The sequence below is a fragment of the Mustelus asterias genome, chromosome 18, assembly GCF_964213995.1.
Source record: "Mustelus asterias chromosome 18, sMusAst1.hap1.1, whole genome shotgun sequence".
NCBI lineage: Eukaryota > Metazoa > Chordata > Chondrichthyes > Carcharhiniformes > Triakidae > Mustelus > Mustelus asterias.
In genome coordinates this window covers 53,098,712-53,115,897 of record NC_135818.1, presented here as the reverse complement: position 1 = coordinate 53,115,897, position 17,186 = coordinate 53,098,712, and the positions used below count along the sequence as shown (strand labels likewise).

At 40.8% G+C, this 17,186-nt stretch overlaps 1 protein-coding gene across 1 annotated transcript in view; it reads right to left on the bottom strand.

Moving 5' to 3' along the window:
* Positions 1 to 17,186, bottom strand: part of trim9 (tripartite motif containing 9) — a 67,256-nt gene that overhangs the window by 35,674 nt on the left and 14,396 nt on the right. The window contains exons 2-3 of the mRNA XM_078233114.1: positions 5,296 to 5,391; positions 2,568 to 2,690 (exon numbers count right to left, since the gene is read on the bottom strand). Coding sequence (XP_078089240.1) covers positions 2,568 to 2,690; positions 5,296 to 5,391 — 219 coding nt within the window. The remainder of the gene's footprint in view (positions 1 to 2,567; positions 2,691 to 5,295; positions 5,392 to 17,186) is intronic.

The following is a 17,186-nucleotide window of genomic DNA, read 5'->3' as shown; positions in this document are numbered from 1 at the left end:
GGCAACATTCACATACGGTGGAAAGGGTCTCAAAGGGTATACAGGGGATCTAACAGTAGCAGTCCAGAAAAACTTCAACAGGCTTGTAGAGGTTGCAATCTGTCTAGACAACACAGTAGAGAATGGAGAATGCAGAACCATCTTCACAAAATAAAGGAAGTCATCCCCATGTCAGAGATGTTTCTGTAGCTGCCAATAAGTTAGCGGATAGAGCTAATTTCTCCACATGTTCTTCCCAGTTCAAGTAGTAAGCATCTGCTCTATTCCTCAAAGTCTTTGCATTCAGAACTTCTGCTCATTCCCTTCACTGAAAAGCCCCCGATTTATAAACTTTTCCTCATGTGAGGCCAAGTTTAATTAGTGAGCGGGAAAAGATTATCTTGATGCATTTTAAAAATGAGATTTGGGCATCGCTGGCAAGGCCAACATTTGTTGTCTATCCGTACCAGCCTCTGATCATTTGAGAGAGCAATTAAGAGTCAGTCACATGTATGCCAGATCAAGGATGGCATATTTCTTTCCCTAAATGACAGTAGTGAACCAGATGGATTTTTATGACAATTGATAGTTCTCACTGAGACTAGCTTTATATTCCAGATTTATTAACTGAACCCATGTCCCCACCAGATTAGGCTTGGCCTCTGGATTAAGTCCAGTGATATTACCACTACACCACCACCATCCCCCCATTTCTAGCACCACAGAATGCCAAGCCCATTTTATCAACCTTGATACTCAATTCCAATAACTTTTGCGCGAGGGATGCAGATCGGCAACTATAATGCATCTGCACTACCAAAACGGAGACCAGCTGCGACCTTACTTGCATATAGACATTTTTGAAACTACCAGCCCAATTCTTTATTTAAAATATCCAATAAATTACAAAGCGAAAACAGTAAAACATGGTTAAGTGTCAAGACCATAGTAAATGGGAAAGAAAAAGTACCTGAACATGGTGGCTAATATAATCACACAAAAATTAATATCTCAGTCATGTACCTAATAAATTGGAAGCTGCTGCTGCTTTTAAAGAGAGTCATCGGTGAACAAGATTTAAAAATAAAAATCAAGCCATGCAACTGAAAAAAAAAATGGAAAAATGAAAAATCTTCCAAAACATTTCATTTTACGCCCAATTACACCATAAAAAACATCAGCTACTGTTAAGCCAAAACATTTGAGATAAAAATTCTGCTCCGGTTAACAAAATAATAGAAAAATGCATTATGCAGAGAATAGACATTTTAATGAATAAATTCTTTGTTCAAGAATTTATCTATCTTGACTAGATAGTGGCAAATATTGCTTGATGGTTACAGCTTCCGGGCTGAAATTCATCACAATACACAACTTCAGTGATTAAATCAGAGGTAAATTCAGATTTAGCATGAGCATTTATCAGTCACTATTTCAACCATACAAACATGACAAAGTGAGTAAGGGTTTCAATTAGGGTGCTTCTACACTTTACTAACTGCATTAGTAATTCCGGTACATCAATGCGTGTAGGAGTACTGCTACCAGAACTTCGGTCAGTTATAGCATGGGCATGTGAAATTTTAAAATCACATCCACTTGAACGGAAATTGCCCACAATAATTATAGAATATGGCCTGAATCTGACAGTAGAAATAACAGAGGTTTATCAGTGCTCACCGTAATGATGGAGTAAAATCAAATAGCAACTGCTGGCAACTGCACATGTGCATTAAAATGTGGGAATTAGGAAGCTACTGGAAAAATTCCCTGCTCCTCCAAAGCTTTTGCTTTAACAACACCATGCTGAAAGGCTCGGCACTAAAACAGGTAGAAGAGTAAGGCACATGCCCACCAAACATGGCAAACTAAGTTAAGGCTTATTCACTCCATTGCAAGATGAATTTTTAAACAACGGGAGAAGTCTTAATTACTGCCACATAACCTCTCTGGTGCTGAAAATTAACATTTAAAAGAATGTGGAATCTAATATTCCTTCAGGTTTTAATTATTGTTGGAGACTGTAAAAATCATTAAAACCTTTTCTCTTCTCTGTCTCTTAATCCCATCTTTTTTTCATTTCTGACAGCAATTTGGAATCAAAATTAAATATTATAATTTGCACTGCAGGGTAGAAATTCATCTCAGGCGGCGTGCAACGGGCAGTATTGGATTGGTAGTTTGTTATACACAGGTAATGCAAGTAAATTTCAGGCACGGCATACAGCAGGCAATTTTGCACACCTGACCAAAACAAATTTCTACCTCTACATGTCTCAATAAGGATTCATCAATCGGATTGCTTGAGGGGAGACACCATCGCCTGCCTTGCTCTCTGGAGAGGGTGGCACAATATTTTGGCTGTCTTGTTACCACAAGTTGCAGAGTAAAAGCCCATCTAAAGATAGCATTTGAGCTGCCCAACTGCAGCAAGAAGTTACAAGTCTGTCAGTTCTGACAGCACCACCAAGGAAGTGGAGGTCATGAATTAAATGGGTAAAGTGCGTTGATGCAACATGATAGTCACACTATTTTTTTTTTGCTGTATTGCCATTGGTTTGGAACACTGCAGAAAAACCAGAACCAACCTTAAGTTTGTGTTCATGTTCTTTGGTCACCCGGGAAAGCAACTGTCCCTTCCTTCTGTTCAAAGCTTCAATGAGAGCATCACATTGGGCAACAAGACAAGCCTCAAACTCAACACTGTTTTCCTGTAAACAAGAGAAATAGCATACCGAGAGTGCCAGGCAAATGCGAACACACAGTACAACAGAGGCCGATTGTGTTATGAATTCATAACACAATCAGGACAAGCCGACACCCTTCACTCACCCACAAATGAACATACCACCATCCTGAATCATATTCTCAGATTTTACAGTAGCAATGACAATGAACTTGTCAGCGCTTGCCATCATTACTCTTCTGAAACTGACAGTAATTTCTGGAGTCTGCACATGGATAGTTAAAATTGAAATCCAGATGCTGCCAGTGGTGACACTACACTTCTCCATAGGGCGTGTTGTTAAAGTCCTTGTAAATGGCAATCAAATAGAATCACTCAATCGAGGAGAACTTGCCCTTTTATAATCTTAGGTCTGATGGAAAAATCCTTGGAAAAAATATGGGTGGGATTCTCCCACAAAAAATTCTAAGTGTTGAATTTGCGTAAAAACTGGAGTAAATCCCACTGATTTTTGCAGCGGGATTTTCCAAAATGAATCTCCCACACTCTACACTGCAGAGTGCGCTGCATGATTCACGCAAAAAAGCTGTGGGCAGGGCCAATTCTCGCTGGAGAGGCTGGCAGCATAGCGCTGAGCAGGCCACTGCACATGCACCGATCTGTCAGCACCTGCGCAGCAGCCCCGCCAGCCTCCCGAATGTTGGCCAGCCTGCATCACTGCCCCTCTGACCCCCCCACGACCTGATGACTGCCACACCCGCCCCCCCCACAGATGTGTCCAGGCCAGACTTAAAACCCTTCCCCCCGCCGCAAGTCCAGATCTCTCCCCCCTCCCAGTAGCCCCAATTGCTGGCAGCAGGACACCCCCCCCCCCCCCCCCACTGATCGCATACCCCAGAGGCCTCGTCCCCTTGGAACTGCCCGATGCCCAGTGGACAGTGTTAAGATGCCCTCTAGACATTGCCATTTTTCCCTGGCCTTGTCCCAGGGGGCACCTCCCCTCACCCCCGATTTCCCAGGGAACCTCGATGGCCCCCCCCCCCCTTCACTCCAGCGGGGTCGAGCTGCCAGCTCCCCACGAGTGGGGAGCAGTTGTAAATTCCGCTGGAGTGAAACGGAGATTTCAGTCCCGGGCCTGTTAATGGGATCTCTATTAGCATAATTTATACAGCTCCGCACCAATCTCTGGCGCAGAGCTGATGGCGCCAGAAATACGCTGCCCGGAGACTCGCAGAGGCCGTGGCGCCCTGCAGGAAGTCTGCTATATGGCCTCCACTCGAGTCTCCCGGCCTACTGCGCTATCCAACAGGTCATGTTCAACTGATCATTATTACTGTCAGGCTGCTGTTTGAGCAGTGTCTCAAGCGAAGTCATTGCATAACTTGCTGGTGTCCGTATAAAAAAAGTCCTTTGCAAGGCGTTATCTCCATTTGGACAAAGTGTCAATGAGTCATGTGTGACTCCCTGCCAGATTACAAGGGCACTTGGCTTCCAATATAGCACAAACATTGGGGGGGGAGGGGGGGGCGGGTGTTCGATTCAGCGCAGCGGGCTGGGAGACTCAAGCGGAGGCCGTGTTGCGGGCTTCCCATTGGGCACCACAGCCTCTGCGCATCTCCGGCCGTCGGATTTCCAGTGTCATCATCTCCTCACCAGAAATCAATGAGGAGCTGAATAAATTATTCAAATTATCATTTGCATTTTTAATAGCAGTGGGGGGGTGGTGGGGGGAAGAAAAGAGAACCGGGGGGCAGGGGTAGAGATCTCGTTCGACCCAACTTTCGGAGAGGCGAGGTGGTGAAATTGGGTGAGAGGCAAGAAACACCTGGTTTCACATCTCACTCAATCGTACCGGCCTTGTTTTGCCAGTGTCCCTGACCTTCATATCTGTTCCCATCTCTAGCAGAAAGTTGTGTATCATACACTGTGTTCTGGAGGTTTTGAGGGTTAAAAAAAAAACAACTTTTGTTCTGCCCTCTCTGATTCATAACTGCTGTGTCTGCAATTTACACCCCATTTCCTTTCACACGGATGTCAATATCGGAAACACCGAGGACGCAGGTGGGACTTGCAGATCTGGGTCCCGCCTGCCATTTTAAAACACTCCACGGAGTCACCACAACTCCATGAAAATTCAGGCCCACTGCAGGAAAACAGTCTGGTTTGGAGCATCTTCAACAGGGTGTTTCTTTTTAGCATTATTGGGAAGATTTTCAAAGTATGGTTAAACAATATAAATCATGGTTCAGCAGCCAAGGCGGAACAGTTTCTTCAGGAGAAAAACTCAGTCTAACCTGTTTCATACAAGGAAACAGGAAGTCAGTGAGCACACTGAAGCACACATTTTATTCTTGGGGATCAACTAAATTTTGAGCTTCTTCTGTCCATTATCATCTAACCAGAAATAGGGTAGTTTTGACAGATTACAGTTCACACTACACAAACTAATGCAAACTTCCTGTATTTACATCTCATAGCACATTAGATATAGTCATGCAATTTTGATTGAAATATAATAATTCATGCGGACACTGAATTGATACAAATGTAATCCACATTAGTGTATTTAACCACGCTAAAAAGTGTTTTTAATTACTATCAAAAATTAATTCAAAGAATTAAACACATACCTGGACTTGCTGCACCATATTCCTCAGCAGTGACAAGAACTCTTTGGCGTCTTTTGCCTTCTCTGACAATCCATTCAACGCTTGAGATAGCTGATTCTAAAAACAAAAACACCAGCATTAGTAAATGGCTTTTTAAAAAAAGCTCAGGTAGCCAGATTAGAGTGTACATCTGACAACCTTGCTTGATTACAACTGTAGGTGAATCAGAAACATGATGTTACAGTCCACTCTCTGCCGACATTTTACATATAGTGCAAAGCAGCACCTTTCAAAATATAAAACATCGTTGTCCCTTTCAAGTATTTTAGATCACATTCGCATGTTTTGTACTATGAAAGCATTTTTATTCTTTAGTCTTCATAAAATGTATTGGTGCATGAAGGAACTCAGTCTATTTCCAGCCTGCAATAAGACTTAACTGACCATTAAAAACCTACGTGGTTCTTGTAACAATTTAATTATGTACGAGATCCACAATACGTGAAGAGTGTGAGGGGAAGGAGTAAGAATTGTGCCAAAGCTAAGCCTACATGACCAGTTACACAAGTCAAAATAGATTTATATGAAGAGTCCAAAGCTAAGAAAATGGAAAAGGGCAATAAATTGCCTGAATGCTATGGTACAGACCTGGTTTTAATCAAAACGACTCCCTCTGAGAGGGATGTTGGACTGGGTTGAGTCACTCAGTTTGGCTTTAGGGATAAGGTTTTGCACTGCCACTGAAGAGTCTTATAAAATGAAAAAGGATACATTCAAACTCAGCTTATTTCTTTAATGACTATATAAATTAATGGATGAAAGAACATTGTTGTTGAGTGAAACTTCCTTAAATCTACTGTTACGCAGGTTTCCTGGAAACAGTGCTTACAAATGGACTCACCATTCTCTTAAATTCCTCCCTCCACGCTGCTACCATCTTGCTGAGAATAAATTACAGATGTGTTGTTACTCTTAAGACTTGACTTTCATTCCAGATAACAGGAGACAACATCAACAGCAGAGGACTCTGAATCGGTGTCAGAAACTGTAGACTCAGTTGGGAAAATTGCCCGTTAGCTTGTTCTAACAATGTTCTAAGGCTCCACTATTACTACTAATAAGGAAAAATGCTTTCTTGCAAACAGTGCTCTTTGCACTGCAAATGCCAACTGTATTGGGAATCGTGACTTAACTTAACACTGCTGCAAAAGACCCCACAGTAAGAATGCCACTTTGCTTCAAACTCCGTACTGGCTTTGACGTCAATTTAAAAACTATATAGGATGTCATTCTTAACAGACTCTATTTTAGAAAGGACTTTTTAAAGCATAACAGCATTCTAACCATATCAAAATGGCTACTATAACTACATCTGGATTTATTTCTGTTGTGTCGACCTCTTTGGAATAAGACGACAAGAATATCTAACAAAGTCAATATAGTTGATTAAAACTAGATACATGCATCTGGGTGAACAGTTATCAATTTAGTTACGTGGCTTAAACGAATATAATTAATCGGATTATTACCGTTGCCTCTAGTCATTGTCTGTGTTTTCAGCCTCCAGTGATGGGACAATGGCAAAGTTCTAGAGTGATGTAGACTACTTAGCTGGTACCAATCAGGTCGTCCAGCAGCTGAAAACTGGGCATCATTGAGACCATCAGCAGCAGAATCTTATTTCACCATAATCTATAACATTACTGACCATTACAGTCAAGCTAGCAAATCAAGCCTGGTCCTATTAAAGTCCAAGAAACCATATCAGGAGCAGCACCAGGTACGCCTAAAAACGAGGTGCCAACCTAATAAAAATACCACATATAAATATATGCATGCTAAACAGTGGAAGCAATATGCTATAGACAGAGCTAGGTGATGTCAAAACCAATGGATCAGCTCAAAGCTCTGCAGTCCTGTCACATCAGCGGTGCACAATTAAATAATTAATCAGAGCTGGAAGCTCCAAACATTTCCATCTTCAATGGTGACAGGATCCAACATTAGAGAGCAAAATGTTGTGATATCTGGTGTTGCATCAGACAGAGCACTCAACACCTTCAGTGGGAGAGTGCGAGGAGCCTCAACTATACAGCTCCACAGTCAGCATTTGGTGCCAAACCTGGAGGTGTCTATTTAGCACCTCACAGGAAGTTCAAATTATGGTAATTCGGTCCAAATACTGTATGCGAAAATCCAGACTTTCAAGCAGGATTGTCTTATGAACACAATATACAATCAGCATCTTTTTTCATCCTTTCACCAAAATAACGCACAGAATTCAACAGAGGAAGTAATCAGGCCTGTATTGTCTTGTTCAGTGAGACTTATGGTCAACATTTAGCCTTTACCTTCACTTTCCCCAAAATTCATTCCTCCCCCAACCCCAAAAATGTTGCAATTGCGGACAGCTGAATACAACATCTGGTGAGACATCTCAGGAACCAGATAGTGGTGATTGGTTGGAGCATGAAAAGATCTGATGAAATTATGGATTAGTATTTTGTATAGATATAGAAATTGGTGTTTCTTCATGGTTGAATGACGTTCACATTTTTATTGCAAAATTAACTGTTCAATTGTTTTAGCAGGACAGTTGAAGGAACCAAAATATCAGGAAACAAAATGTTGGTTGTGGTTCACAATTGAGATGAAAATTTTTTAAATTGTGATCATATTGTTTTTGCAAATGCATCAAGGTAGTTTAAAAAGATAAAGAATAGCTACCAGGCAATATCTAGTCAGAGGTTTATATTGCACCTCATAACAATCACTTATTTAACTACTTTATAGCCTGAAGACTGATGAAAATATACTGAAGATGCCAATTAAATTTAAAATAATCCTATTTGGCATCCAGAAGACATAATTGCTTTGTCTTATTAAACTGATGACAGTCTGGTCAATCGATTGATTCAATGCTAAATGTTCATGAAAGGATCGACCCTCACAATTGTTCAGCATTATATACAATCCTGCAATCACAGTTAGAATATGAAAATACAATAGATAGAAACAGTAATTTATTTTTATTCTTCCCAGACTGTGTTTCTTTTCTAAAACTTTTTAAACTTAGAATGCAGTAAAAGCAACTGAATGCCTCCAAGAAATTCATTTATTCCAGCAATTGGCCGTTAGAAGATACATCACAACAGACTGGGTAAGCACCTTTCAATTTTCTCTCCTTCCTTGTGGGAGGCATTTTTATACCACAGCTGAATAACAATGATCAATGGTACGGGAAAATTTGGCGCTCCTGAAACATGGCAGGCAATCATATTGGAGAATTGTGTTCCAAGTGGTTTTCCATCTGTTAAAATTGAGAGGGGAATCGCAGACTAATGGTACAGAATTCCTGATATGCTCTCAGCATGTACCTAGAGAAAAATGTCCTCTTCTGTCCACACAAAAACAATATTTCATTTTTACATTTCAACCTACAGTTCATGTATGCATTTACACTTACAACTGGGGTTGTTCAAGATGCAAACTATTATAACTGATGTGCAAGTTAATCAAAGCCTTCAGCTTTCAAACAGAGCAATTTGCATTGCATTTTTTGCCAGATCTTTCTTTCACTATTCTGATCATTCCTCTCAGCCACTTTATATGCAGCAATGTTCACAGACATTTCTAAATCTCTGACATGTTTTTGCACAGCCCATAATATCCTGCGAGTCAAACAATGCACTTCTTCACAAAAAAAACAAAATTGCAATGGTTGCATCATAAAGACTCAGATAGAAGCAATAGTTAGGTTAAATAGGCTGGAAAATGAAGTTGCTGTTGGAAGTGGTAGATTGAGAAATAGGTGCTGAATCCTTTTCACCAATACAATTTTAAAATCAAATTTAAGTTCACGAAAATTGAATTCTTTTCATGGTGGTGTTTCTAAAATTGCAAATTAATGGATTGGAAATTTAGCAGTAAGAAACAAATTTAAAAATACCAAATTTTTAAAAATGTACCAATAATAAATTGGCAAAAGCTGTCAAAAGGACCATGCTGCACCACGTGTGTGTGTGTTTCTATAGTTTGAGACATTTCATACATGATATTTGGTTTTCTACACAATAACATCCAAAGTAAAATACTATCAGTTGAGTGTGAATTTTTCCAGCCACTAATCACTTCAACGTTCTTTTTAGAGTTTAAAAAAGACCGATACACAAATACTTCATGTAATTTAAAGAATAACACGCCAACTTGTCTATGGTTAGATGGTGTATAAGAATTATGCAAATATTCAGCCTCTCCAGTTTATTTCAAAGAAATGTGCTGGGATTTTACGGCCTCGCTCGGGCGAGGCTCAAAGTCCCGCCTGAGGCCCAATGGAGAATTTCGTTCCTCGAGCTTCGTCCGCCCCGGAATTGGGACGGCCGTGGCAGTAAAATTCCAGCCATAGAGTCTTCAACTGACAGATATGGAGCTGTGATTTTTAAAATCGAGATGGAGTCAATTTCGAGCATAGTTCAGTTAACATACAAAATATAAATCAGTATAATCTTTGGCAATAAGAACTGTTGAGTTTCACAGCATATACTGGGTTACACATTTTGTTAGTGTATAAATCAAATAGCGTATATTCTGTAACATACAAACATAGACTTCATATTTTGTGGTCATGGACACGGACATGAATAACTGGTATAAATTTCAATTTGATCGAGAAAAGAATTTGTAATCCTTCAACCTTGCTGCCGATAATTAAAGACAAAACTACTTGCACCTCATGTATCCACGATTTAACTTAACAACACAATTTGCACAAATCTCGCTGCTACAGCTATTAAATCATTTATCCTTTTCATTTTTTGTTAATCTAATGCCAAGCTACTCAAATTTTGCATCAGACCAATCTAGGGCTTTCCCTACACTTGCACAAGTCATGGGAAACCAGCTAATTTTTTTTTTTAACGATGCTCTCCTGGGAAGATGGTCCTTAACGTGAATCACTTGCATCTGAAGGTCATTTACCGCATTGCCTGCAGACAATTTACAAGCACTTCAGATTTCTCATTAGATGGATAAGTATGTCAAAAAGCTCCAATAGATTGCTTTTGAGGCTTTGATAAATCCCTTATAAATGAAGTAATTCAGTAAATGATTAATCAGGTATGACACTATCAATAAAGGCAGAGGCAGAGGCAACCAGACTGCAGAAATGGAGGCCCCTTTTACACTACCGGAATCAAATATGCAGCCTGCAAGTACATTTCAGTCACCTATATGCCCAAAAGCAAAATCAGTGAAAGTGCCAACAGTTCTTTGCAATATCTATATTAATTTCATATTATGCTACATAACACATGCTAGCCCACTGTTTCACATGCCTGAAATAAAGTACTAAAATGTTAACCAGGGAGATATCATTGTACAACTTTTCTACAATGTCCAAAATACAGTTGTGCCCAAAAATCAATAATAATGTTATGTCTCCTGTTCAAAATGATCACAGTTTTAGACTCAAAATGCTGGAGCTTCCTCAAGTGCTTTAGCCCCAAGGCAAGAAAGACAATAAATGTGCCTTTGAGCTGTGCAGGATAGTACAATGCTGTGGAAATGCTTAATTTTGCTTTTGTATCCAGTTGTTTAGAAAGTAACAATTTGCAGTAACAAACTCTTCACTGAAAGAAAGTATACTAACTGAAGAAAAACCACCAGTAAATGAAATCAGTTTAAGATTTGCCCATTCTTGTAGTTTTGTCAGTGGGTCATTATTTGGAGAAAAATAGACTATCCTATCTTCTGTTGAGGGGAATTTTATATAATGGCTGAAAAATACCACCTACAGAAATAAAATGTAGATACAGCAAGACAGCAAATGCATATAGGGCAAAGTTATGAAATATAGCAACGCCTAATCAAAGTACTGATCTCAAATTGATACAAACAAATTAAAGTCTGATATCCTTTTTTCCATATTTAACTGTATATGCCCATGGCTAACTGAAAGCAAGTTACTGATCTAGGTGGTATCACAGAGGTAGTATTGAGCAGAGACCTAATATTCCCTGCTGTTTGTGGGAGATGAGTGCATGCTTGCGTGTGAGCAAGCACATGAGGCGAGTGAGAATGAGAAAGAGAGACAAGAGTGAGGAAAGGAGGGAGACAGCGGCCAGGATTTTCCAGCTCCTCTGCTGTGTTTCCCACACTGCCACCGGAATATATTCTGGCCCTGCTGAAGTTTGGGGGTGGGGGGGCGGGGGTGGTTCACCTTCATTGGAACTGGAAGACCCTGTCAATGGAAAGGACTGGAAAATCCCACCTAGAGAGAGTCAGCTCCCGGCTGCATCCTGTAAAATCCAGCCATATTTTTTTTTTTAAAACTAAAAATTTGATCTTTTTTAAAAATAAATCTCAAGAGATTTCAGCTCCCACCTTAATTCCATATTCGTGCCCCAATCTTTATTTCTCTATAAAATGGTTACAAAGTCACTGTTAATCGGTGTCTTGGTCTTTCTGATTTGATGTCCAAGAGAATTTCCAATCTGATTGGTTACTCAGTCTGCTCAACAACTTCACTGTTTCTGGAAGCCAGAAATCCCCTACAGCTGGTGCTAAAATGAAATTGACAACACAGCACTTGCTAGATCTTAGAACATAATTTGAGCTCATTGGCAAGTGCCTGCCCTATGATCCTAACTTGGAAGTCCAAACCCTAGTGTATTTAATATAGCAAGCTGCCCCGAGGTGCTTCGCATGATCAAATAAAATGTGTCACCAAGCCACAGGAGGAAATTGGTCAGAGGTAAGTTTTGAAAGGAGAAGAGGGAGAATGAAGGAGGGAGATTGAGAGGTGCAATTTCAGACCTTAGGGCCTTGGCTGCTGATGGCATGGCTGCCAATGACACAGCAAAGCAAATAAGAGATACTCAAGGTCAGAATTGGGAGCACAAGTGAAGGGTTGAGGGCTAGCTAAGAAAAAGGCCAAGGAGAGAGATTTGAAAACCAAGACAAGATTTTTTTGTAATTGAATAAATTAAGGCCATCAGAGCTGAGATCAATGTAGGTCAGTAAGTCGCAGGATAAAAGGTGAACAGGACATGATGCAAGTTAGGAAATAGGCAGAGTTATTGATGCAGTCAAGTTTACAGGTGGTTGGAAGATAGAAGTGCAGTTTAGGAGCCTCAATGGAACGGAGGTACAACTTGAGGCTACTTACAACATTGCCAAAAAAATTTAGTGAAATTTGTACCACCTGCTCCCCTCCACCCAAAAAAACCTGGCCATTGCTAGTCCATCTAAGGCTTCCTTCAGATTGTCTTGTCTCCCTTCACAATTTGACTATCAACCAGCTCAGGAAGAGAGCCAGTTGATTTCCCAGACCTATGAATTGGAGTAGGCTGCCTGACCAAGAAACTTGTATTCAGGGTTTAAACATAAAGAATAAATTAGATCTTAAATAGAACCCATGACCTCTAAATAACTCCTGTCCAGAGTGGGAAGAGTTAGGTGAGGCATCAAATACAAAAAAAACCCCACAAAATCCAGCATCCGGCACATGTTATGACAAGATCCAGGTTTAGCTTGACTAGTGGCAAGTAATATTCATGCCACACAAGTAGCAGGCAATGACCATCTCCAACAAGCGAGAATCTAAAACATTGGCCCTTGACATTCAATGGTATTACTATTACTGAATCCCCACTATCGTTCCGGGAGTTACCATTGGCCAGAAACTCAACTGGACTACCATATAAATACCGTGGCTACAAGAGCAGGTCAGAAGCTCGGAATCCTGCAGAAAGTATCTCACCTGCTGACTCCCCAAAGTCTGCCTATCATCCACAAAGCACAAATTAGGAGTGTGATGGAATACTTTCCACATAGCTGGATGAGTGCAGCTCCAACAGCACTCAAGAAGCTCGACACCATACAGGACAAGGCAGCTCAGCCACAAACATTCACTTCTTTCACCACCAACACACTGTAGCAGCAAGGTGTACCATCTACAAGATGCACTCTAGGAACTTACCAAGGCTCCTTAAACAGCACCTTCTGAACTCACGACCACTACCATCAAGTAAGACAAGGGCAGCAGACACATGGGAACGATGCCAGTTGGAAGTTCCCAATCAAGCCTGAATAGAACTATATTTCTGTTCCCCAACTATCAGAGTCAAAATCCTGGAACTCTCACCCTGCGAGTGTACCTACACCATGGTCCCAGTCAACATTCTGGCAATAATACTGAAGACTTGTGCTCCGCAGCCCTAGCAAAGCTGTTCCAGTACAACAATGGCATCTATCCAGCAATGTGCAAAATTTCCCAAGTATGTCCTGTACACAAAAAACAGGACAAATCCAACCCGGCCAATTACCATCCATCAGTCTAATTTCGATCATCAGTAAAGTGATGGAAGGGGTCATCAACAGTGCAATCAATCAGGTATCAGGCAATAGCCTGCTCATTGATGCTCAGTTTGGGTTAATCCACTGTCACTCTGCTCCTGACCTCATTCCAGCCTTGGTTCAAACATGAACAAAAGAGCTGAACTGCAGAGGTGAAGTGACAGCTCTTGATATCAGTGCCACATTTGACAGTGTGACATCAAGGAAACCTAGTAAAACTCGAGTCAATGGGAATCAGGGGGAAGGTCTCTGCTGGTTGGAGTCATACCTGGCACAAAGGAAGATGGCTAAGTTGTTGGAGGTCAATCATTTCCATTTCAGGATATCACTGCAGGAGTTCCTCAGAGTGTATCCTGAGCTCAACCATCTTCAGCTGCATCATTAATGACCTTCCTCCCATCATAAAATCAGATGTGGGATGTTCACTGATGATTGCACAATGTTCAGCACCATTCATGACTCCTCAGATACCAAAACAGTTCATGTCCAAATGCAACAAGACCTGGACAATACCTGATCATGGGCTGACAAATGGCAAGTAAAATTTGTGCCACACAGGTGCTAGACAATGGTCAACTTCGACAAGAGAAAATCTAGCCATCAGCCCATGACCATTATCAGCACTGAGTTCCCCGCTATCAACATCCTGGGGATTACCATTGACCAGAAACTGAACTGGATGAGCCATGTAAATATTATGGCTACAAGAACAGATCAGAGGCTAGGAATTCTGCAGCGAGTAATTCACCTCCCGATTCCCAAAGACTATCCACCATCCACAAGTCAGGTGTGTGATGGAATACTCATCACTTGCCTGGATCAGTGCAACTCCAATAACACAAGAAACTCGACACCATCCAGGATAAAGCAGCCCACTTGATTGGCATCCCATCGACAAACATTCACTCCCTCCAACACTGACACAGCAGCAGTGTGTACCATCTACAGAGTGCACTGCAGCAACAAGGCTCCTTCAGCAGCACATTCCAAACCCAAGATCACCACTATCTGGAAGGACAAGGGCAACAAATACCTGGGAACATCACCACCTGAAAGTTCCCCTCAAAGCTACACACTATTCGGACTTGGAAATATATCACCGTTCCTTCACTGTCATTGGGTCAAAATCCAGTAACTCCCTCTGTAACAGCACTATGGGTGTACCTACACCTCAGAGACTGCAGTGGTTCAAGGCGGCAGCTCAGCACCACCTTCTCAAGGGCAATTAGGGATTGGCAACAAATGCTGGCCTAGACAGCAACTCACCACCTGCCAAAGACTAGTCTAGCAGCTATGTCCTTTAGGACTTGGCCAGCTCAATCCTTACTGGTACTACTGAGCCAGTCCTGGTCATGGACACTGAAGACTCCCCCCCCCCGACCCAGAGTACATTCCACACCCTTAGTACTTCCTCCAAGTGATGTTCAACACGGAGGAACACTAATTAATCAGCTGAGGGGATTTGGGGGGGGGGGGGGGGGGGGGACACGACGTGACAATCAGCAGGAGGTTACCTTGCCCATAGTTGACTTAATGGCATGAGACTTCATGGAGTCCAGAGTCAATGTCGAGGACTCACAGGACAACTCCCTCTTGATGATTGGTATACCACTGTGCTGCTACCTCCACAGGATCTGCCTGCAGGACAAGACATACCCAGAGATGATGGTAGTGGTGTCTGGAGCATAATCTGCAAGGTATGATTGAGTGTATGAATACGTCAGGCTGTTGCTGTCTGTGGGACAGCTGTCCCAATTTGGCACATGCCTCCCAGATGTTAGTAAGGAGGACTTTAACAGGGCGAGTTGAATTTGCCATTATTGTTTCCGGTGCCTATATCAATACTGATGGTCCATCCAATTTAACTCCTTATTGACTTACTAGTGAATGTGATACAACAGAGTGGCTTGCTCAGCCATTTCAGAGGGCATTCAGGAGTCAACCGCATTGTTTTGGGTCTGGACTCACATAGGACGACAGATTTCCTTCCCCAAAAGGACATTAGTGAACCAGATGAGTTTTTACAACAATCGAGAATGGTTTCATGATCATCTTTAGACTTTTAATTCCAGATATTTTAAAAATTCTAATTCCACCAACTGCTGTAGTGGGATTTGAACTCGAGTCCCCAGAGTATTACCCCAAATCCAGCAACAATAGACTACGCCACCCTGCATAGTGGAATTAATTAGATTTTATTTAAAGATCCATATGATTTTTTTTTTTAAAAAGCAAGAGAACCACCTTTGAAGGAATGAGGAATGATCTTTTAATGGAGTCTCGGAAAACAAAAATAGCCAATCTGGCATCATAGTTCACTGGCCAGTTCTATTTGGAATCAATCAGAAAAGAGCGTAGGTAGAGTATTTTTTATTATTTGGTCATCAGGGTTTAAATGTATTGATTTTCGGCAGCATTTATAGGTACAAGGCTGAGTTAGTACCATAGAAATGAAACCTCAAAGCCCTCATGAAAAGTCACCCCCAACCCCAGCTCCCAAGCAAAAACTGGTCTTCTCAATATTTCAAACACTTTCCATTTTTGAAACTTGAAAGTGTATAAAATTAGAAATCACTTATTTCAGAACCGTTTAACATCTCTTAAAATGGCAGATAGAAAAGGGTCACAAAGCATTGAACATTCTCTTACAGTTACTGGCAACATTAATTTCTAGCTTATTTTCCCTTTTGAATGACAAGGGTTCTCTTGCACTCAATTTCATACCACACTAAATATTAAAAAGATCCAAGTGTCAAAAAATTTGAATTTCTGGAATAAGTACATGGACAGACAGGTCTGAATACCTCCAAATTATTATTCCCCTCAAAAATATTTCTGCATTGCTTACATGGAAAGAATCTAAAACAACTTGTACAAAAAAGCCACCATAGGTTAGAATAGTTTACTGGAGTAATTCCATCTGAGAATACCTCTGCAAAAGTGAAAATCTCTCATTGCAATCTGTCATTTCAAAATTCTAGTAATTCTGTAAATTTGATCTAAATTCTCAAGCCAGTTAACAGCTTTCATATCTGGAACTCTCACCTTGATGAGGAGTTGCAATTAATTTAAGAAAATAGGCCTTCATTGGAGAACCAAGATTTGATTAAAGTACTTTAAAAAGCTGCACTTTATCAGCTGGCAGAGCGGGGAGGGAAAATAAAACTAAAATTAAATAGTTATACCAGAAAACATCAGTTCATCTCGAAACTTTGCTGTCTCAAATTCATGGCTGGGGGAGAAAGTGACACCTGATATTCCAATCATCTCCAGTCCTGCCTTAAGCTTGACATATGGGGATTAAATTTGTTATTTGATCAGAGTTCTCAATATAAATGTTTATTTTATTACGTTAGAAATGTATTAAGTCATATTTGTTGCAACAAGAAATTATATCAAGTTTAAGCCAACATGCATTATCTAAATTGCACATCGCAAAATACTACTATTATTTCATACAATTATCTTGAACTGATAGGTTTGTAACGGAATCAAATCCATAAATTCCAACCACCTAGGTGAAAATCAGATTCCTTCTAGATGTGCAGTGTAGTATC